At 39.0% G+C, this 22522-nt stretch overlaps 1 protein-coding gene and 1 long non-coding RNA gene across 10 annotated transcripts in view; one reads left to right on the top strand and one right to left on the bottom strand.

Annotated features, from left to right (window-relative positions):
- LOC121892100 (A-kinase anchor protein 13) overlaps positions 1 to 14758 on the top strand; it is a 110439-nt gene extending 95681 nt beyond the window's left edge. For 4 of the 7 annotated variants that reach the window (XM_042405406.1, XM_042405260.1, XM_042405176.1 and 1 more), the window contains 10 exons: positions 739 to 821; positions 994 to 1182; positions 3443 to 3589; positions 5304 to 5377; positions 6237 to 6281; positions 7462 to 7512; positions 7757 to 8029; positions 9160 to 9342; positions 9727 to 10024; positions 11717 to 14758. In XM_042405406.1, coding sequence (XP_042261340.1) covers positions 739 to 821; positions 994 to 1182; positions 3443 to 3589; positions 5304 to 5377; positions 6237 to 6281; positions 7462 to 7512; positions 7757 to 8029; positions 9160 to 9342; positions 9727 to 10024; positions 11717 to 11769 — 1396 coding nt within the window. In that variant the 3' untranslated portion in view covers positions 11770 to 14758. The remainder of the gene's footprint in view (positions 1 to 738; positions 822 to 993; positions 1183 to 3442; positions 3590 to 5303; positions 5378 to 6236; positions 6282 to 7461; positions 7513 to 7756; positions 8030 to 9159; positions 9343 to 9726; positions 10025 to 11716) is intronic. The other 3 variants (XM_042405330.1, XM_042405034.1, XM_042405112.1) reach the window with 2 other exon arrangements.
- A 3549-nt stretch (positions 14759 to 18307) lies between these two features.
- Positions 18308 to 21857, bottom strand: LOC121892435. Of its 3 annotated transcripts, XR_006094564.1 has the most exons (4): positions 21620 to 21857; positions 19749 to 19821; positions 18780 to 19284; positions 18308 to 18472 (listed from the first exon to the last, which is right to left on the bottom strand). It is a non-coding gene; the product is annotated as an uncharacterized LOC121892435 (long non-coding RNA). The 3 variants fall into 3 exon arrangements; XR_006094460.1 differs by lacking the exon at positions 18308 to 18472 and having other exon boundaries at positions 18658 to 19284; XR_006094513.1 differs by lacking the exons at positions 18308 to 18472; positions 21620 to 21857 and adding an exon at positions 21428 to 21559 and having other exon boundaries at positions 18658 to 19284.
- Between the last annotated feature and the right edge of the window lie 665 nt (positions 21858 to 22522).

Genomic DNA, 22522 nt, shown 5'->3' with positions numbered 1-22522 from the left:
CTCTCCCTCTCCCTCTCTCTCTCTCTCTCTCTCTCTCTCCCTCTCTCTCTCGCTCTCTCTCTCTCTCTCTGTCTCTCTCCCTGTCTGACTTCTGTCAAAATAAAAAAAAAATGGAGATCAAGCCATTGACAGGAACGGAACAAAAAGTTTTCTACTGATGCTCCAGCTCTCCACCAAAAACATCATATACATCAAATTTCTACCTTGATGTAGTCAGTGGGTACAGGACAACATGAATACTCTCAGGGTTAGGGTTTGTAAAACCTGTAGAGTCAAAGTGGTATTGATGTTGTACATGATGATTGGTTGTAGACAGGGCTGAGCAAAGTATCAATGAATTTTATATTTTAGTTTTTTTAAGTAACTGTCTAGTCTATAAATGCCAGAAAACAGTGAAAATGCTTTAAAATGACATCTTCAGATAGATTATTTATCTGAACAACAGTCCAAAACCCAAAGCTTTTCAGTAAATCTTCATATTTTACAAGCTTAAACCACAAAATATTTGTGCATTTTTCACTGATAAGTGACTTTAGTAATTAATAAATTATCAAGATCTTGGCGATTAATTTTTATGTCGACTAATTCATTAATCATCCAATTGTTTCGGCAATGGGTGAAGATATTGTTATAGATATTGTAGATGGTGTAGATTTTGAAATGCTTTTATCCTGTATTATTTACTAAATGTAATACATCATCTTTGTTTTTATGGGGTTTTTTTTCTTGGTTGGACAGGGAGAAGGATGAGGATGAAGGGATCCCTAGTGAAACAGAGGATGACAAGAGACAACTGGAGACTAAAGCCAAAGAGATGAGAGGTGAGAGACATTTTTAGTGTGTGTGTAAGAGAAAGAGCAGCAATAAGTCCAACTACCACAAAATATTTTTTTTCAATATTCACATGCAGTGTTTTTCATTTTCTCTCTTGTCCTTTCTGTCTGTTTCCCTTACTGTCTTCCTCCTTTAATGTCTCCTGTCTCTGTTGGTCAGATCTGTTGAGACAGAAGGATACAGAGATCATGTCTCTGCTGGAGGAGAAGGTGCGGCTCTTCAGGGGAATGTGGGAGGGCTTGAACTCAGGCGAGGAGGCCTGCCGTCAGGTTGAGCCTTTCTTCAGGTCAGCCTGCAGCCTGGAGCCACCCAGGGGGGCGTCCATCATGAAGGATGCCCTGCAGGAAGGTAAGCCAGAGAAAGAGAGGGCTTATAATGTATGTGATGTGCGTTTTTCATCTGTCATTCTTAACATGTACCAGAGAACCGAAGAGAATGTAGGTAGAGGAGAGGCAGACAGATGTACCCAACTCAGTTTCCATCCTGCTAGTCTGTGGTGACATATCAGAGCTTGACTTTTTGAAATGTTGTCATTTCCGACTACTCCCACAATTGTCACAAGAGCTGTACCACACATAAGGTATAAGGTACCTGTTGTGGTTGTATTCACATTTGTTGGAATATTACTGATAGAATTTTCTTGTTCTATGAAAGCATGAAATATTTTAGACGACATTCACAACACTAAGGCCCATTGCCTTGTAAATGTACCTTGTTTTTCACAGTGCCATCAATTGGGGACATTAAACTAAACCACCTAAACAAGCTGTATTTGGAATCTTTGTGTATAAAGCTTTTTCACAAGGAGTCATTTTGACTTGTTAAGGTGGACCTAAATGTTATTGATAGCTCTATTACATTTAAGTATCCCAGAAAGCCATAGCATGCAAAATAGCAGGATGCTGCTCCTGAACACCCAAACTGGACCGAACCTCATTTATGTTATTAATTACACTTGCCCAGATAAGAACACACCTAATAGTTCACGTATTTGGAGACTTTTGAAAAGTAATTGGCTTGGAAGCTGTATGTCAACAGACCTGAAGAGAGCAAAAGTTTGAGGGACAGAGTCTTTGTGTTTTTGGTTGATTTAAAGAGAGTGTACAGAAAACATAAAGGGAGTCAGAGTGTGTTTTTAGAATTTTATTCCAGCTCTGCCTGGTGCTTTTGCAGCCCTGTTCATCAAATGTGTATGAGAATAAAGCAGCACGAACCGAGAGGGATACTGTATATTGTGACAAAGAAAGAGAAAAAAGGGGAGAGAGAGACATAAAGCACACCATATTCTCTGCACAATAAGTTAACTCAAAATTTGAACATACTTTCTAATGGCTTATAGACATTTTTTGTTGTCTGAAAAATAATTCAGTATTTCAAGCCGGTGTTTGTCAAATAGTATTCTTAAGCCGCAGTATATTGTCTTCTTGAATCATAAAAATTAATTTCACTTGGTTCCAGAGCCATTTGAGGTGTTTTATTTCTCTGATTGTTTTATTTATTGGGTTTGTTTTAGATTGTGAAAGAGGTGGAATGATTTTTCATTTTCTACCTCATTTCATCATATAACGAATAAAAATAAAGAATCAAAATAAATATGTGCTGGAAACAAGTAAAATTATCTCAAGTTATTGGAAGAGAAAAACAAGACTTTTAGTCAGAACACTTTTTTTTTTATTATTTTTTTTTTTTTTTACATTTTATCATTTTCTGGTCTGGTACATAAAAACTATTTTTGACTGAAGAAGGTGCAGAAAATCAGCACTGCACATTGTTGTCACATACATTGCAGTATTGTGTAATTATATGCTAATATTAACACCTCTTTTTGGTAGATTAGATTTAGCCATTTTCTTCAGTGCTATTCAGTCAGAGCTATGAGCTGCAGGACATCAGGACATGTAGGGAAGACTGAGAAAATACATAGAGATGCAGCTAGCTCTTATTGATTCCTGAGTACTGCTGCAGGCAGCGAGTGTTCCAAGAAAAGGTCTAGTCGGTCACAAAATACTGGGAATCATAGTTTGCAGGTTTAGTAATTGACATTCAGTGAAGAATTATTGCAGCTCTAGTGCAGGCTGGATGTATTGAGGAAAACTTCCATAATGGTGTTCACTTTTGAAACTAACACAAAAGATTTAGCCACACTATTACAGAATGTATTTTTCACCTCTTCCTTTTATAGCCTTGGGCAAAAATTGTCCTCATTTGATATATGAATTGGCAACAGTAATGTAATTTCTTCTGCTGAGGTTATTGTGTTTTAGTCTGAGTTTACATCCACCAGCTACAGCTGTATTTCTCCTTATTTTCACTGGAAAGGTCACAGTGCTGCCTAGTCTATCTACATAGTGCATGTGGCTACCAGTGCTGTAGAGGTCTGTAGAGTTCATATAATGTTAGATGGTAAAGATATTTAAACTTAAGCTCTGTGGTTCAAACAGATTGTCAATAGTTGCTAAGCAACAGCAGCAGGTTGAAAGCAGAGGTGACTGGTAGGATTCGTGAGTGCAGAGCTGAACTGTAACACAGTTAGCCAGGATAATTCTCTTACTGACCTGCACATTGATGTTTGCCTCTCTGTGTGTACGTGTGTGTGTGTGTGTGACAGTGGAAACGTTACAGGCGCTGGTGAACGGCAGCCTGGGTGGTGCGATGGCCAGTGTCCAAGAGGGAGGAGGAGCGGGGCCCGTGTGTTTGCCCCGTCGGGCTGAGACCTTCGGAGGCTTCGACAGTCACCAGATGCACAGCAGTAAGAGTAAGTGTCTGCTGCTCTGGGTTCTTGTTGATGTTGTTTATGGAGAGATGGTGCCTGTAACATTCAAAGACACTGAGCCCCTACCTGCTGGTCCAGATAACTGCAACGGCTCCATGACAGTGTACCAATCCCATTACAAAAAGTAAAATCACTTTTTCATCCTAAAACAGACTTTTTATGGTCACATAACAGAAGTCACCACACCCTGCACCTCCCACAATGCCCCTGTTCAGTGCATAGATAGAACATTTTAGGTGAGGACTTGGACAGCCGAGCTGATGCTTCCTGAGGGAGACGTGACCCGGGGCAATACGTCTGAACTGGAGGCTTGTATGCTCATAGAGGGATTCTGTTGACAGTGTGGCAGATATTGAGCCATAAGAGGTCCAGACCTCTACATCAGTAGACCTCCAGAACTGATGTAAAAAATAGCATTATAGAACATTTTTATCCGTGTGGTATTTGTAACATTGACATGACATTATAAACACTGACTAGTATGAGTTTTGAGAAGTTGAAGAATCAACTAAACTACATCAGACAGTTTAAATTGTGTTAAAAAGTTAAAGGATGGCTTAGCAGGAGTGAAGTGGTGTGTGTGTGTGTGAGGAAGAGGAAGGAAATGCAAGTGCAAAGGAAAACAAAATATAAATAATAGTAATATAAATAAATGAATACAAAAACAGGTTTCCATTATTCCAGATGAGGTACCACATTTATCAACGAAAACAGTAAAAAAAAACCAAAAAAACTTTTAGGTCAACAGTTCTTTATAAGTTGATCTCTGCAGGCAGCTTCAGCAGCAACAGCAGCTGCTGTGATTAATTTAAGCAGTTGAAAAGCTACAGGTGGATGTTGTTCAGTTGATGAACACATCACTTGTTTTGCAGGGATCAGTCCTGTGACTTTATGGCTACGGGACATTTAGCCTCCCCAAACAAAAGCTCTTTGTCTGCCAGCTGATGGGGAACATTAATGTGGTCTATGAATAACTTGCCCATCTTATTTGTAAGTCTGTTGTGTTTTTCACTGAACTGAAGAGCTGATAGTAAATTTTGTAGAATTTTACAAACGCATTGCTATCATCAGCATGCATAAAATTCAAAACATTAGATCCTTTTAACCTGGAGGTGTGATTTTTACCAGTTAATCTATCCATTATGTAAAAACAAAAAACACATTTTCTCTGAAGACCTCATTGATTTTTGTTCTTGTGGGTGGTAGCTGGCCTGGTGATGAACAACTGGAGGCTGCAGCCCTCACACCTCTTGACTGATCACTGTAGCTGATGCGAACCAACAATTGTAACCCCGCCTCTCAAAAAATAATTTAAACATTAGAAGAAGGCGTTAATCTGTACCCCCAAATCTACCTGCCTCTCAGACTCTTATCTATTATCTGCTTGGCTACTTTTGATACTAATCAGAGTTCAGCAAAGTTTCCCATCTGGTCTCATAATATAAATTGACACCTGTTGACAGATTTCAGTTACTGTATGTCTGCAAAAGAGCAGAACTGAAAATACCACTTACTGATGAAATTCTTATTATATCATTATCTTTATCACTGTGCACTAAACATTAAATGTCACAGTTTTCAATATGTGTACATTTTCCATATCATTGTGCCCCTGTTCTCATATTCTCTGTTCTTGAACACAGATTCTTTGCTGCCTCTTTCATTTCCTCTCTTGTGGTTTTCCCCTTCATGTCAGGTGGAGACAAAGACGAGAGTGAGGATCCGACGGGTGATCTGCGCAGGACGGAGTCCGACAGTGTTTTAAAGAAGGTCAGTATCTCAGCAGCCAATTATTCTTGACTCAGAGGCTGCTACGCCCCCATACTTCAATGAGAACCTGAGGCTATGTGTGGGGGTGCATTTGTCCTCCAACATTAACAATACCATTAAGATTAATTTAGCAGCTTCTCTCCCTCTAGCAAATTAGCCTCTTGACTCTTCATGCCAGGTCCCGTTGCTAATGGCGACCATCCGTTGCATAAGAATTCAATAGCGGATAAAAATGATCGGGCCGCCTTTTGGTGCTGCTATTGTAGTTCTGCACTGGATGCCAGCCTTTGCAGTCATCGATCCTGTACCCAGCAGCTAGACTCCACATAATTGTTTCTTGAATGTTTTAGTAGAGCAGAGGTGCTGTAATATGCTGTAAAAGCATAAGCGTGTTTTTTTTTGTCTTTAAACCAACTAGATAACATTTCATTCCTTCTAAATTAAACTAACTGAACAATAGAGTAGCACTTGATGAACATTTCATACTGGGCATGAAGCCAAACTTCAGAGGTGAGAGAGAGCAGTAAAAGAAGGAAGTGGGTGCAGAAATCAGGATGATCATTAAATATACAGTACACAGCTTATTTAAGCATTCAGTATTCTACTATATTCACATTAGTTTTATAGTTTTCTTGTAAACTTTGTTTGACATGTTTAACCCATAAGCTGCGGGAGTGTTGTGTTGCTGTACCGGTCTTACATAATCAATTCCAGATTCGTACAGTACACCCACATGTGCACACCCACTCACACAGCCACTGTACACACACACACACACAGTAACATACATGCAGAGACGCACTAGCAGGTGTGCGCATGTGTTCTGATTGCACAGTACTTAGTGTGTGTTTGTGTGCAGGGAGGAAACGCCAACCTGCTGCTGCTGCTGAAGAGGAACAGTGAGGTAACAGACTGACTTCCTGTCACTAATTCAATTACAGCTGCTGTTTACATGGAAACTGTCTCAGCTCTGTGTTAACATCATTGCTACCAGCATTATGGCTTTATCTGTAATAACAGCAGTAGCAGGGTAGGAGTAGTCCTGTAGATGTTGGTATTTGTGCTATTAGATGTTAGTAGCATTACTCAAAACACGTTAATAAAGAATAAAAACCCAAAAAATGCTCAAACTGATAGCAAAAGCTGCAGAAGCCAGGAGTACAATGTAGACTATAAAACCACATAAATGCCACAGTAATATTCTAAAAACCACCCATAACACTCTGTGAATAGCTGAAAAACAGCAGAGGTAAATGCAGCATTAAATTGATGTGATTTCTGTCATTAAAGCAACTAAAACGCTTTACAGAGCAACTTTCAGCCCATTGTTTTCTGGCCCACAACTGAGCTGTTTTGGTTAATTTGACTGTCATTATAGCATTGTTTTCAGCCACAGCTGGCAGCTGTTTTCAGACAAAAGAGCTGTAAAAACAAACTGTCTGTTATCAACTTATTAAGAAGTTCTGTATGTCTGATTTGCATACACTGGTCAAACATAGTTCAAGTTAACTGAACTAAATATAAGGTATAAGTAAGAATATTAAACAGCTATCTGCGTGAGATGCTGGTGCTGTACCATCTGGTGATTTATTTTCCCATATTTCTTATACAGACTGCTATGGATGCCATGCTATATCTCTATTCAATGCCACAGCACTTTCTGCAGATGTGCTGTATTATAAATGCTTTTTTGTGCAGTTCCCAGGGAACATTAATTGGAGCATTTTGTGTCCTAGTTAACATTTGTGGCAGCTGAAAGCTCTGTGTTCTTGCCTTTTTTTTCAGTCTTTGAATAGAGAAAAGGTCACATCACTGTAAACTTAAGTTTTATGGTTTAATGTTGCTTTTGTCTAAGTTTGTGTAAGAGTCTACTGATAAATTCATGTTACATGAAATCTGATGCTAGTGCTTATTAAAAGAAAAAGGCACATTTAAAGTGAAGCACTACCTCCATCCATTGTGTGCTTTAAGAAGGGAAGTGAAGTGCAGCGATAAGCAAGGCAACAACAAACAGACTGTTTGTCCAGTAGAGTCCAGTATGTTTTGAGGTTATAAGATGATCAGTGGTCTCTCTTTTCCAACAGCAGGTCCTGAACAGTGTCTCCAATCTGCATCTCCTGCTCAGCACTCTACAGGTAAGATGGCCTCCACACAATACATCCATGTGCTCCAGATCAGAGTTGAAATGATGCAACTTTGTGAAACTTAGAACTTCTTGTTTGAAACCAAAAGGGGAAAAATATGAAATGAGATACTCTGTACTGCAGTGTGAACATAGCCAAACAGACAGACAAAAGAATATCTTGAAGACAAGGCCAAATAACACACAACACCAGGAGCCATGTGTCTGAGCTGTGGCTCTGCTTCTGTCTGTCCCAGGCGGTGGTGGTTCAGCAGGACAGCTTCATAGAGGACCAGCGGCAGGCCCTGAGCGAGCGCTCGTCCTCCTGCACGTCTTTATCACGGCCGTCTTCGCGGCCCAGTTCTCTGATTGAACAGGAGAAGCAGCGCAGCCTGGAGAAGCAGCGGCAAGAACTGGCATCCCTGCAGAGACAGCAGTCAGCTCATGCTGAGGAGAGGAGGAGAAGGGAGAAGGAGTGGGAGTTCAGAGAACAGCAGCTGGCTGAAAAGGAGGTGCTGGTGCACATACAGGTATCGTTGCATCATTTTTTACCAGTTCTGTCTATTAATAGAAAGACATTCTTGATATAATTCCTTACCAACCTTGAGGGGTGATTTTACAGTAATTTACCTTGTACTGTATTTAACCTGATAAATAACAATGTAGCCTTGTGCAGGAAACCTTCAAATATAAACCTTCAAATATACACCTCTGACTGGAAAGCCCTTAAAAATATGTTCACATAAAATATGTTCACATATTTTTAAGTGTCTCAAAAAAATACTTACATGCCCATATTTACACTGAAGACATTTCTGTGTGCTGTAATAATTCCTCCTGTTCATATTGGTGTGATGGGGGACAAACTCCACAGTCCTAGTCCTGTATATTCCAAAGTTAGTGAGTCTTCAGCAGTAAGTTAAATCAAGTGAGTTACAATTACAGTCTGTTTAGCACAGAATTCCCACAAAAACCCATGTTGGACACCTGACTATTGTTTTAAGATAGGTTCACAATTTTTCCAGTCTGTCTTTTAAGTTTACTTTCCCAAAGATCGAAGCTGTAAGGTCAAATTAAAACTGAGGATGCAAAGAAATAGCAGTAGTGTCAGAGAGAGGTCACTTACTGGCTAAAGATTTAGTTTAAAGATAGTTTACTAAGCTTAAATAGGGTGTATAGCTTGAGAGGATGGTTTGCAATTTGCTGAAAAACAAAAGGCAGACACCGTCTAGGCTACAGTCTCTATTTAGTTGTTGATTTTCATAAAAAGAGGCTCACTAATAGTATAGACAGACATGTGAGCTGACACTAAATTATTCACCCAACACTGGTGAAGTCTGGACTGCCTAGTTCCTCTTTTTTTGTGTGTTCTTTTCTTGACATGGGAAACTTGTTTTCAACCAGAGATATTAAGGAACAGCTACCACAGTAGAAATGATCCGGCAAAGTTTCTGACAGTAGAAACATTTCTATTCACAGTACAGCATAAATCACCATATCTCTCAATACTATTTCTAGTTTACTTATCTTTAAATATCGAACAGAAATCGCAGTCCCAATGGTCTGAACACACTCATTGTGCACAATATTAATGATGATGATTGTATCATTGTGTATTGTAACATTTCAATAAATCAATCAATGTACCTGCCAACCACTGCAGGAGGAGGAAATATCAAAACAGCACATGGAGCTGGAGGAGGAGAAGCAGGAGCTGCAGAGCAGGAAGGAGGAGTACCAGAAAGACTTGGAGAGGCTCAGAGACGCCCAGAGGAAACTGGAGAGGGACAGGGAGGCTGTGCAGCGGCAGCTCGACAAGATGGAGGAGCTCCGTCTGGCTGAGGTGAGCGGGGACGCCTTAAAAATCATAACAGTGATAAAAATGATAACATGCTGTGACACTCACTGAGCTGCGAGGGAATCAGTGTTTCGCTCAATGACTCTTCAGTAGGAGTGATGTTTATGGATGCTTACGTCGGGTGCTTGAACCTGGGTGCTCTTGAAAGTGAATTTTAAAAAGCTCTTTGCGGCGTAGTAACTTGCAAACAATGCTTCATTGTACTCCAAACAGCAGAGTTATACTTACAGGTTTTTATGCCACCGGTTGTATATGCAGATGAACTTTTTTTCATGTTAGACTCTTTACTGGAAATATCTTAAATTCAAGCTTCAGCTTTTACAACATCTGTGCTATTACATCTGTCTGACCTCCCTCCTTTACTTTCAGCGGACTCCCTCCACGACATCTGATGAGTTCCCCGGCAGCTCCCAGTCTCTGGAGCTGGACCCGCTGGAGCTCTCCTCCTCCTCTTCCTCCTCCCTTCCGAGGATGCAGCCCCAGAAGTCAAAGCCTAAAGGGAAAGGCCTCAATCCCTTTACCTCATCTTCCACTAACCCCAACCTGAAGGGCAGTGAAGCTAACAACCAGATCTCAAAGAGCCTGCTGCAGCTGGCCAAGAACAAGAACAAAGACAGCAAGGAGAAGAAGAAGAAGAAGGGCAAAGGAGGGAGCACACAAACTGCAGGTAGAGCATGGTGAATGGTAGGGGTGGACGGATTTACATTTAGTTTAATTATTCACTGCCACACAGTGAGTCAGCAGGTTGGGGTTTAGTATTTTTTTTTTTTTTTTGTCAAGGACACGTAAGATCAGAGGCATGACATTTGAAGGAGCGATGTGATAGGTAGATATGTGGATGGAAGATATAAATGAATGAATATAAGAGGGGGATAGAAAAAGATTAAGTGATCTTTAAAGCTGTGGTGCAGGACTTTTACATATAAATGAAAGTCCGTTACAAGCCCTTGCCAAAAGAGTTCACACAATGCTGATTAAGACTATCACCGCCAGGTAAATCTCTCTGTATCTCACAGCGAGTTTTTAATCTGGTGTCTGGTATGACATTCCTGCACTGGCACATCAGTAGTGATGCCTTTTACATCAACAAGCAATGATTGGTTTCCTCTCAGATTTGCCGGGGAAATCACATCATGTTGGGGCATCCCGACCCATACTGACATACTGGGTATGCTGTCTCTCCTGTGGATAAAAGCTGTAGTCATTTTAGCTCTAGAGCTGTTAATATGCCACGAGCAAGTAACCATTTAGATTCCAAATATGTGGTCAGTTTATCCAAATATCGGCTATTTGGAAATTTGCTCTGACGTTTTCGTAGCTGTGAGGAGCCGCTGGCCGCAGGACCGGCTCACGCATGTATTCATAGAACTGGAGTTACATCGAGTTAACTACTGTTTACTCTCACTGCCAGAAGGGGGAGACAGAAGTTCTGCAGGTGTTACTGCTTTTAAAAAATGCTAGTTTATAAATTTGAATACAGGATTCACTTTTAAGCACAAATCCTTGCAGCTGTGGGCAATGAACATGTCATGTTTTAGGTTGTTCTACATCAGGACCAAATGTTTTTTTTTCTGAACAAGCCAGATAAAACTCATGAAATCATTACTGAATTTTCTGTGAAAACATCTTTATCCTCAGAAGACACAGAGAGATATATCACTAATCATAGTCTTGTTATTAAATGACACTGGCCCTCGTCTTCAACAATATATTATTTGGCTTATTATGGTTGTGCACTCCAGTGATGTACGTATTTTAAAGAAATGTAGCCTATGAGAGCCAGTTTGCGTCATAACGCTTCTTTATTTCTGCCACAGTTTACTCCGCTGTAGCTTCACCTGTTTCTCTCACATCACCGTCTCAGCTGGGTCTTAGCACATTTTCTTGTGTCCTGTGACTCTGAAGCCTCATAGTTATAGTTCATTAAAAGTGAAGCTCATTTGAACTGTTTTACATACTGTTAGGTAGTGAAATCTATAGCAATGTAACATGTTTTATAAACTCATCATATGTACTATATGTAAATCCACATTTACAAAGCAACTAGTTACTATAGCTGATAACTAAATGTAGTGGAGGAAAAAGTCAAATATTTCCCTCTGAACTGTTGTCCAGTAGAAGTACAAAGTTACTGTATATAATACAGGATGTACAAATATGATTTGATACTGACATGAAATGTATAGATGTTCCCTCTGCTCACGATGAAGCTTTTGTCAATTCTTCAGAGGATCTCAATGGTGGCACCATCCAGGCTGATTCTGCTCACTAAACCTGCTTAGAAAATAAATGTTAAAACGAATCAGCAATCTCTTCTTACAGTGACGCTGACTCCTCTCTCCTCTCTCTCTCCTGCCAGACCCCCCGCACCTCCCAGAGCCTCCTCTGGATGGAGAGATCTTCTTCTGCTGAGAGAAGTGGCTCCTCTACTCTCCTCCTCTCTAACCCATCACGCCGCTCTGACATCCAGAGGACTGTGTTACTGCCAAGTAGTAACACAATAAAAAAGACTTTTAGCTAGATGATCGTAACGTAGAGCGATTTAACATTACATGCAAGAAAAATGACAAAAAAAAAATGTATGTTCAGTTCAAAATATCACCACTGCTTTTAGTTTTCTGGAAAATAGATTTTCAGTGGCTCTGTTTTGGTGTGCAAGTAGGCATGCTTGCACTTCATAAAAATTGGGAATGTTGAATGACGGTGCACTCTGGGGTATTCACTGTCCAAAAACAATGTTTCCTTTTCCAAAGATGTGGTTAGAATTTCTTCATTTTGAAGAATCTTACATTTCTGACAGCTCAGTATCAAATTGAAAGCATTTCACAGCGGATTGCCTCACAGGCTCTACTAAGTATGTCACGGGCTTCACTGCCTCTCTGTCTCCATGTTTGTTATGGCCCCAACTAGCTCCCTTTTCAGCAGTCTGTCCCACACAAACAGACTGTTTCAACCAGAAATATGTTAATTTACAGATGCAGTGTCCTGCCCATGTGACCACACACACACACACACACACACACACACACACACACATATATCCAAACGCTACTTTGAAACAGATACAAATGTCAACAAGCTCCATGTGGCACTGGAAACTGCTCACTCGGAAGCATTTTCATTGACAATTAATAGAAGAATGAAACCACAAAAGAAAATCTGCCAAAGCAGAAGTGTCCTATTAACATTTCCTAATCAAAAAAGTCAAGTGTTGTCAGTTTTTGTTCCAGCGTTTCAATCCAAAACGCTACTGCATATATTCACATCAGAATAAATCATAGCCAGACATTCCTTCACTCACCATTTGAAAAGCAGATGTGATTATGTCCACTAATTTAGTCTCCAGTTTGTAAGCAAAATGGAACTGGCACATGATAAGTTCAGTAATCTTGTGTAACGACTTGCCATCAATCATGTTTCTTGGCTATGTTTTAAATTTATCTGAATTATGGATATCTCAATTTTAGAGTGAAACTCTTCAAAATGTGCGTGCCTATTTTCCAGATTCAACAGTAATGAAAAGATTGAGACATATCTGCCTGTGTCTAATGGCTCAATTCATATCCTTTAGTGTGTTTTAAAGCCTTGGCTGGATATTAGTTTGATCCTCGCTTTATCTGCCTGTCACTGGGCTTTTATGCAGCCCTCATCGTTCATCTGAGCGAGGCTTTCCTTCGTTTTTTAATTGCATGTAACTCTGCAGGTAGCATACTAATGGCTTCTGTGTAGTAAAGAGTTCAGCTTTCCCTTTCAACCTCCCTCTTTCATTTCAGATAACAGACGCGGTAAACGAACACGGCTGATGGTTTTTGGAAATGGAGGCTGTTAATTTAGGGACAAAGCAGCTGGTTAGAGAAAATGAGAAAGGACATTAACTAAAAACACCAAATAATGTTACGTGTCCCTGTTTAGATGCTTAATGACAAAACCTGCACAGCAGGTACTGCCTGAGTATCTGATTATTTCAAATTAATCAACATTCTTCAATTTTGTTAAGCACTTTGGTCGTAATGTGTTGGTGCGGTTTTTTTTCTTTGTTATCAGTGTGAGATATCAATCAAGGGGATCTTTGTTTCCAGTTTTTTAATCAAGGGCACTGACGCTCATGAAAAGCAACAATGATCCAAAGTGAGATTGTTCACGATGTGTTGAATCACATCAAAGATGCTGCGGTTCCAGATTGTTAGTGTGGCAGGTAACTTTTATATGTTTGCAGCGTGACCTGTCTTCATTTTTCAAGCCTGTGGTTTATTCCCACTAAGGCCACAAATCTACCTGCTGGACAGGTAGGAAACAAACAGAGGAAGTTTAAAAAAAAAAAGCCCTTTCCTGATGAATTACAGAGCAGCGTCACTGAACTGCTTCCTTGCTGCCTCTTTTGTCTCATGTTTAAGTGCTTGTTTGTTAACTTGCCGTCTGTGTTGAGGATTTGACTTGATGTCCAGGCTGGTTTATTATAGTGTGTCTTGTAAGAGGCTTACAGAACCAGCCAATTAGTTGCTTCATGTCTTTTGTTTATGGCTTCAGTGTAATCCTGTCAAAGAAACAGAGAGGAATTTGCTTTTTTTCTCTCTATTGCTTTAGGTGTGTTTTGACCACTAGGGAGCACTGCACCTATGACTAAATTAATTCACTCCCTCACACAACAACAACTAGAAAGTATGAAACTATTTTTTAATTTCCTTTTTAAAATATATATATATATATATATATTATCCCTGCTGTGAAAAATTGAGTTTTTTCTCAGCAGGTCATTGCCGTACAGAGATAATGTGATGAGCGTGGGTTCTCATACTCTGTGACATTTTCCCCACGGCATTTGTAATTGACTGCAGAAACAAATAAGTTGTCAGAGACTGTAATTGGTTATTCAGTGAAACCAGTCGGCAGCAGCAGCTTTAATATGGAAAAAACGGTTTGAGGGAGCGACAGGGCAGAACCACAAACCTCTCTCTGTAAGGGACAATCAGCAGACGCGAGTCAAGAAAATGAACTCCCTTCCCGATCATGATAGGCCTGTCCACATGACGAGTGTGTCCATCAGGTGAACCCTGCGTAGCCTTAAATCTTAACGATGAAATGCACTAGAGTAGAACCCAGCATCTTCTCAGGAGAGAGGGAAGAGCTTTTATACCTCTGCTTTCAAACGAAGGAAATGTTTGTATCATGAAAATGGTACAGGATTGTTTCATTCTCAATTATGTAAAAAAAAAAGGGCAAAGACAAATGTGTAAATATGATTTATGTATAAAACAAATCAAATGTAAAAAAAATAATTGTTTCTTTTGTGATTTATTGCAGCATTTTGTAATAATGTTTTATTTATGTTTTATTCTCACCCGCTGGGTGACGAACAATGTAAAGTCATATTTCTCTCATAATAAAAAAAAATCATAATGGACATTTTGTGTGTTCTTGCTCTCGCCATGTTTCTCAAACAAGCTGCTGCACAAATTACCTGCAACATGACAAAGTTCATGACATGATGGATTCATCATGAATATAATAAAATGTGGGGTTTTTTCATATTCATCACACCCATATCGATAAATGGTGAAATATGGTTACAGTAGAGTTGTGAGTTTGAAAGACAAAAAAATGGAAATGACATTGAATTAAATTTGAAATATATAAACTTCAGTTTTCTGTTTTGGAAAATCAGGAACAGTTAATCATTTAAATACTTCATATAAAAGCATTTTGTATGACCTCCACAGGTGGTTCTCTCTTAAAATGATTACTATTTCCTTAGTAATCGCATCCAAGCGTTGGATACAATGAATGATGGGTAGTGTTAAATAGGTGTGCATGAAGATGTGATGCAGCCATGACGAGATCCGTGAAGACCTGCTATTGGCTGAAATAGTGGTTGAACAAGGGTACTGTGGGTAGACATGATTGTAGTCCTTATTTTCCAACATTTAAGGGTCACTACAGTCTGCACAGAGGACTTTATTCAAAACCTCTATGTGCTGCTCTTTACTAAGAATTTTTGGACTCAGGTCAAAGTTTTGAAACATTGTTGAGACCATTTCTTAGAAGTTTTATCCATACTGGTTCTGTTAACCAAACAGAAGCAGCAATGTGAAGGCTTTTATCATGACAGTTGATATTGTGCTTCATTAGTGCATAGATCCGTATTCCCAACAAAGTTACAGCCAATAAAATGACCTCAAAACCAAAAAAAAAGGAATTTTCCTTTAGGTTCCTCCTATTTCCTCTGTTCTGCTCTGTGTTTTGATCCTGTTGAGCACATTTCATCTCAGACACTTTATCACAACAAAAACAATTCTTCCCTTTTTCGTTTTCGGAGGCAATTAAATTGCTATCACTAAATTCTAGTCATGGTTTGATTTCCTGTTTCCATTAGTCATGTTACTTCTGTTTGAGCACCGCCACCAGAGGAAAAACTGACAACGATCTTGATGGATTGACAGCCGTGCAGGCACACAGCAGCATTTGTACCTCCTGATAAATAAAGAAGCAGCTGCTTTAATCTCTCCATGGTCTCTATGTTGCAGACAGCGCTCTGTCTGCTTGGCCCTGCAGTGTTCTGCCTCTGGGAACCTTGACTGTGAAGAATCATCGTTTTTTGTTTTTTTTTTCTTAACTGTACGATCTTGTACATACACTACCTGTTTCATCACCATCTCATCTCTCCCCATTTCTCCCTAGATCCAACTCACCGATCGAACCACAGGATCTCTCTCCAGCACTTTCTGAAAAAAAATCTCTATCCTGTTCTTTCCACATCCGACACAGTATAAACCGCAGAGACAAAACATCAGCTTATATCCACAAACAGGAAGTCAGTACCTTGATGTGGTCAGTTCTGTTTGTAAGAGGAAACACTAGAAGTTCTCCCAAATCTCTTTTTAGATTGTTCCTATCAAACCAGAGTTGTGTAGCAGGAAGTTTGTTGGTGAGCTACAACTAGAGGGTTTCATCTGCCTTTGGTTGTCATGGTGACGGGAATGCCAAGGAACATGAGGCAAACTGCTGCAGCAAAACGAGATGTCTGAGACATGGTAAGAGGTGGAGAGCTGAAATGAAATCACGACTATATAATTTTTTCCAAATAAAAAATGTCAGCATATTGTAGAGGAATAAAAGACTGCTACGTTTGAGTCTGTAAAGACTGAGTGATTCATGACAAACTGTTCATGGTACATTCTTTGATTTATTAATCATCTGTCTTAGATGAGATAAGTTTGATATTGTTTAACTAATTATCATATTTTAATTGACTAAATCTGTCTGATAGTTATAACGCAGCTCTAAGTTGAAGTATGATGGAAACAGTGACAGTGAGTGACAGTCCTCCAGCCGTCAACTTCATGAAAGCATCAGCACTTCCCTCCAGACTCATCTCTCATAGAAAAAGCTCTCATTTAAAGATCTGAACTACATCTGAACTTTAATTTAGATCACTCTTCTGAACATGAAGACAGTATAAAAGTATTTAAGTACAATAAGAAATACCAAAAATAAAAATATTTAATTTCACGTAAAGGTCCAGCATCCAAAAATTTTGTTAAACTTCAAGTTAAAAAAATATTTTTTTGGCCACTTGGGTGCAGCAGAAACAAAGCTGTAAATACAACACTGACATATTATCACGTTCTACATATTATCAAATTGATGAACTTGTTAGCAACAGTTGCCCATTTACGCATCCATACAGAGCAAAATTAGCATTTATTTTGAGTCTGTTTACCTGTTTAAGGTAAGTCCAGTATTCATTCTCCTTTTAGCTCTGTTTTTGGTCTTTACATAACACCTGAGGTAAATATCTGGCTCTTTGTCTGTGAAACGCTCCACTATGTCCACTAGCTAGTCGCTAACTTCGTCTTTGGTGCTGAGCAGTAAATGTACAGCGGGTTTGTGAGAAGTTTTGCACCGAAAAAGCATGGACTGAAAACAATGCTATAAGAACAGTGAAACATCACAACAATAAAGTTGCAGGATGGAAAACCAAAACAATTAGCTGAAAGACGCTGGAATGCATCATACGTAGAGCTGATAGGAACTGCAGTTGAGTGATAATTCTCTCTGTGTTCATCAACACAAGTGATGCCTTTCACATTACAGTCACTTGATATTATTGATTATATAGCAGCTTAAAGGAAAAGTAGAAGTCTCCAAAAGATACATAAAGTATGAAAAGTAAAAGTATTCATTATGCAAAATGTCCCTTTTCATAATGTTATACTATTAAGTATATTATTCTTTTATTCTTACTGGTGCCTGAACATGAAACCAGCTTATAAATGTTGCAGCTGGTCGGGGTTGAACTAATTTCAACTACTTTATCTACTGTTAGGTAGTTTAATCAATAACAATTATATTTTATTAGCTGATCACATTTTTTAAAATGTAAATCTTAATCTGCAGAGAAACTAGCATTAACTATTAGACTGATCACGGTTAGATAAAATGCTGTGGAGTAAAAAGTGTAATATTTCCCAGTGAAATGTTGCACAGTGGATGTTTTAATTTCACACATTTCTCTGACAACATATATATATATATATATATATATATATATATATATATATATATATATATATATATATATATATATATATATATATATATATATATATATATATATATATATATATATATATATGTGTGTGTGTGTGTGTGTGTGTGTGTGTATGTATATCCATGTATATCCTTTAATTGTTCTTAAGTACAGCACTTGAGTAAATGTACTTACTTACTTTCCAATACTGCATTAGTTCAGAGTGTGGAAGTCAACTTTTTTCCACTCTGATATTCTGACATTTTTCTGATGAGATCACATTGATACTGAGCTAAATGCATGTTTATTTGTTTGACTATGTACTGAAACTAGTTGTCATATGTGTCAAAGAATTTAAACTGAATTATGTACAGGTTTGCGTTGGTATAAAGCAGTACATATCAGTAATACCTCCTTTCTCTGCTGCCTCTCTGGCCTCCTCTTCTCCTGGTCTCACTAAAGCTATTTCATCTGCTTTGGGAAGGATGGACTCCAAGTGTGTCTTCTTATATTAGTCAGAATCCTACGGCAGGTTATTATCAACTGCTCATGAACACTTTGTTGTCTGGGGACTTTTTTTTTATCCATCTGAGGGCAAAAAGTAAATACACAAAAATGAACTGACCATTATTTTCATGGTCTGGAATAGGTGCTCTGAGCTGTGACTCGTCTCCTGTTTGCAGACACACAGATTTAAAGTTCAAAGACACTGTGCTGGTCTCATGAAATGCTGTTTATTGGCTTTGTTCAATGTGAAAAAGGATAAAGGTATTTTATCTATGGTAAAGTGAGCAAATCCGACTTTCTGATCTATTCTACTGTACTATCTCAAGAAAATCTAACTGGAAAAAGATGAATAAAAATCCTCACTTACTCTCAAAGTTCAGAACTTTACCTGCACAAGAGTGTCATGTGTAAAGATCAGGTATAGTGGCTCCAGCCCTCCATGACCCTGAATAGGAATAAGAAAATGAATAATGAATAATATTAGCTGAGTAGGCTCCTTCACCTAACACATCGCTTCCTTTTTAGGAGTCATAAGATGAAAAGTTCAAGAACAAAGAGCAGAAGTTGAGGATCAGCAGCCGAGCCCATATGCAGTAACTGTGGCACAGCTGCAATGAACCCGAGTACATTCTCCCAGTGGATATTTACAGAATGCTGAGTAGATATTATTCCAGTCCTCCTGGAGGTTTGAGGGAAATCACGGCTGCGAGCAGTATCTGTACCACAGTGGGGAGAGTGGTTATGGCTGCAGCAGGGATGGAGGGCGGGGAGAGACGATGCCAGGTCCTCCATCTTGCTCAGAGATGTGAGGATGATTTAGGAGGCCTGTCTTTGCCAGGGTGTCGAGAGAGGGAGCGGGGCCGAGCAATCCTATTACTCCTCAATGACCCTGCCTTAATGCACACACAAACACACACACACACACACACACACACACACACACACACACACATTTCCAATGGCTAGAAGGCTCAGGCAGTGTTCAGGAAGTCACCACCATACTTAAACCAGCAGGAAAAGTACTCGTTGAAACCTAAACGCAAAGACTCACAATACAACAGACTAAAATACTGTTTACACTGGAAGGCAATTATGTGCCGACCTTGTTACAGAAACTTACTTGCATTGCTTACTACTACTGCTTATTCAAAATCATAGCACCAATGGTTATGTGACTGCAAAGGATACTGTGTATATTATAACAAGTATACAGCCATTCTAGCAGCTCTGTGAAGCTGTATTTAGCATGAAATCACCTCTGTACTTTAAGCAATTATACATACCCAATGTACGTTCACACGTGAGCGAACATACATTGGTATGTTCACATGTTCACTTGTGTGTTATCTTTTTATACCTGTCTGGATGGGGGGTATAACATATGTGTCCATTAGGAAGCAGTGTCACATTTAGTTAACCACAATGTAGGCCTACAGAAAACAGAAAAATCAGGAAACGGAATCAGTTTCGCTGTTGACATCTGTAAAAGAAACATAAAGGAATTCATATTCATCAACATAAAAGGACAGGACAATGGCAAGATGATATTAAGTGCCTTGAAGGCGGATTTAGTTTCCTATGCTCTGCTAGAGGATCACCTGGCCTACTATGCTAAAATGTATGTCCAAACTCTTAAAGACAAAATTTGAAGAAAAAAAAAACTCCCAAAAGGAAGTTGAATCAACTAATCAGCTTGCTTGATGTGCAAGTTTGCATGATGCGTTGTTGAAACTTGGGAAATGTGCAGGTTGTGTTCTCTGTGGGCCTTTACGATGTATGGTTACCCATAACACCCTTCTCTACCTACATTCACAATGACGTTTACGTGTATCACCACAGATGCATGATTCCAGTGATACATGCTCATATGACATGCTTATGTTTAGCAGGTGTAAATGTTGACCATGTTCACCATCTTAGTTTAGCATGTTAGCATGTAATGCTAACATTTGCATTGCACTAAATAAATTAAAAACACAAAGTGGGAATGTCATTAGTTTTGCATGTATTTGGACATAAACCAAAGTTTTGGACAAATTAAATATTTAGCCAGTGTTGTATGATGTCTGTACAAACTCTTTTCGCCTAACAATCTGGTCGATGTTGGGATACGTCACTGAATACGTGAAAGCTTTGACCTGCTGGTGGCACTAGATGTAGTCAGTGGATCATCAAAGTTATTAGGATTCATCTTCTGGGGACCATGAATGTCTGTATAAAATTTCCAGAAACCTGTTATAGCAAAGCTTTGAATTTGGTCAGAAATGCTTCTTAAAGTTAATTTTCCAGAATCCACCTCTGCATACATTTTTCATGACTAGGGAAAGATAGAAATGAAATGGCACTTGAAAAAGAGGCTGTGCGGAAAGAGCAAACGGAAATTAGGAAGAGTTCAATTTGCATGGAAATTGTGTTATCAAGGCTCGTCTGCAAAGTACGGTGGGTTAGTATGAGTATTTTTTCATCACAAATTACAGACATGGCAGATACGATTGAAAAATAAAATCACTACTAATCTCCACAATTATTGTAAATCACTTCATGTCTCCACTCAGCATTTGTCCTGTACAAATATGACTTAAGTATCTCTTTACTAGCTCTTATAAATGCACATTTATAAGAAACATTACTTGGCCCTGTACCTCAGTAAATCACAGATTCACTTAAGAACAGTGTGTTATGGACAGACTACCATTATCAGTAATAGTGGGTACTTTGATTTGCTTACTTTTACTTTGATATGCAGTTAAAAACAGACCTATGAGCTTTTTCAATTACAATGCAGTGTTATCCTGTTGGTTCTGTGCTTTAATGAGGATTATATATATCTGGGACTTAAAGTCCTTAGCTGGGAGAGCTGGGGCAAGATGGCTGCAGAGTGGTAAGCCGACTTGAGCTAAGGTCTGTTTGTCTGTCCTTCTGAATTACTTAAAAGTTGCTCATCTGTGCTTGGCAAAAGGACAGATTATTTCTATTTTTGCCAACTCCAAAGCCAAGTTTCCAAACAATGAATCAATTCATCAATTAGATGAAAACCTTATCCGATGCCATCTGAGGGGTCATCGCACTCCTACTGTCTGACAGAATGACAGATCCAGTCCGAGGCCTATCCTGATAAAGCTTTTACACTTTCAGGATAAGATAAAGATCCTTTGGCTTTCTTGTGAAAAGAAAGAGCTGATCTATAATGGGAAGCACATCTTCATATACCCAGATTACAGCTCTGACCTGACGAAGAGATGTCGGTCCTTCCATCTAGTTAAACGGAGATTTCGGAAGCTTAAAGTAAAGTACTCCCTCCGTTATCCCTGCACACTGAGTGTATGGGTTGATGGCAATGGGCAAATATTCAGTGACCGTGAACTCTCAAGCATAAGTCCCTGCCGAAGCTACTGGCTAACTTTAGCTGGCTATCCATTACAAAGTTTATGAAGACTTCCCACTACGAACCATGGCGACACTCTCTCGAGATACAGTTGGTGACTTTCTAAACTTCAACTGGTGAAATAACTCTTTTTCTGTTATTTTTGCCGCCAGTGTTAGGATGTTTACATCCAGCAAGTTCACTGGTATGGTTCATTGTAAAAAGGTAAAGCGGAAGTCTAGTGTCGTACAAAAAGTCATACTGGCTGTACTATGATGAAATATATACTTTTTCCTGTCCTTTTGAGGTAGATTATACCTTTCTCCAGTTAATGATTTTCTTTTTCCCTCTTAATAAAACCAGCAAGGTATTGCAATAACATCCCTAATGAATTCTGTTATTACAGTTATGTGCAGCAGCCTTTATAATGTCCTATATAAGGCACTAGCCTCTTGTTCATTGATTATTAATATTTCTCTTCATTGAAGCGGACAAGAGTGGAAGTGATTTTGGCTTATTCACCAAATTCCTTGAGCCTGTGGGGTCAAGGGTCAATGGGTTGATCTTGGGTACTTTTTGGGGGGTTTTGTGTGTGTGTTTGTTATGTGTTTTGTCTGGTCATCCTGCCTGTGTCTAGCTGTAACTGATCTGGTTGACTACTGCCTTCCTTTAGATAAACTTCACTCTGTTTGTCTGTCATGTAATGCTTTACTTTGGTTCCATTCCTATCTTCATAACAGAAAAAAATGTGTTGTCATACAAGGAAG

Source organism: Thunnus maccoyii, chromosome 1, assembly GCF_910596095.1.
Source record: "Thunnus maccoyii chromosome 1, fThuMac1.1, whole genome shotgun sequence".
Taxonomy (NCBI): domain Eukaryota; kingdom Metazoa; phylum Chordata; class Actinopteri; order Scombriformes; family Scombridae; genus Thunnus; species Thunnus maccoyii.
This window is presented reverse-complemented; position numbering and strand designations above follow the sequence as displayed.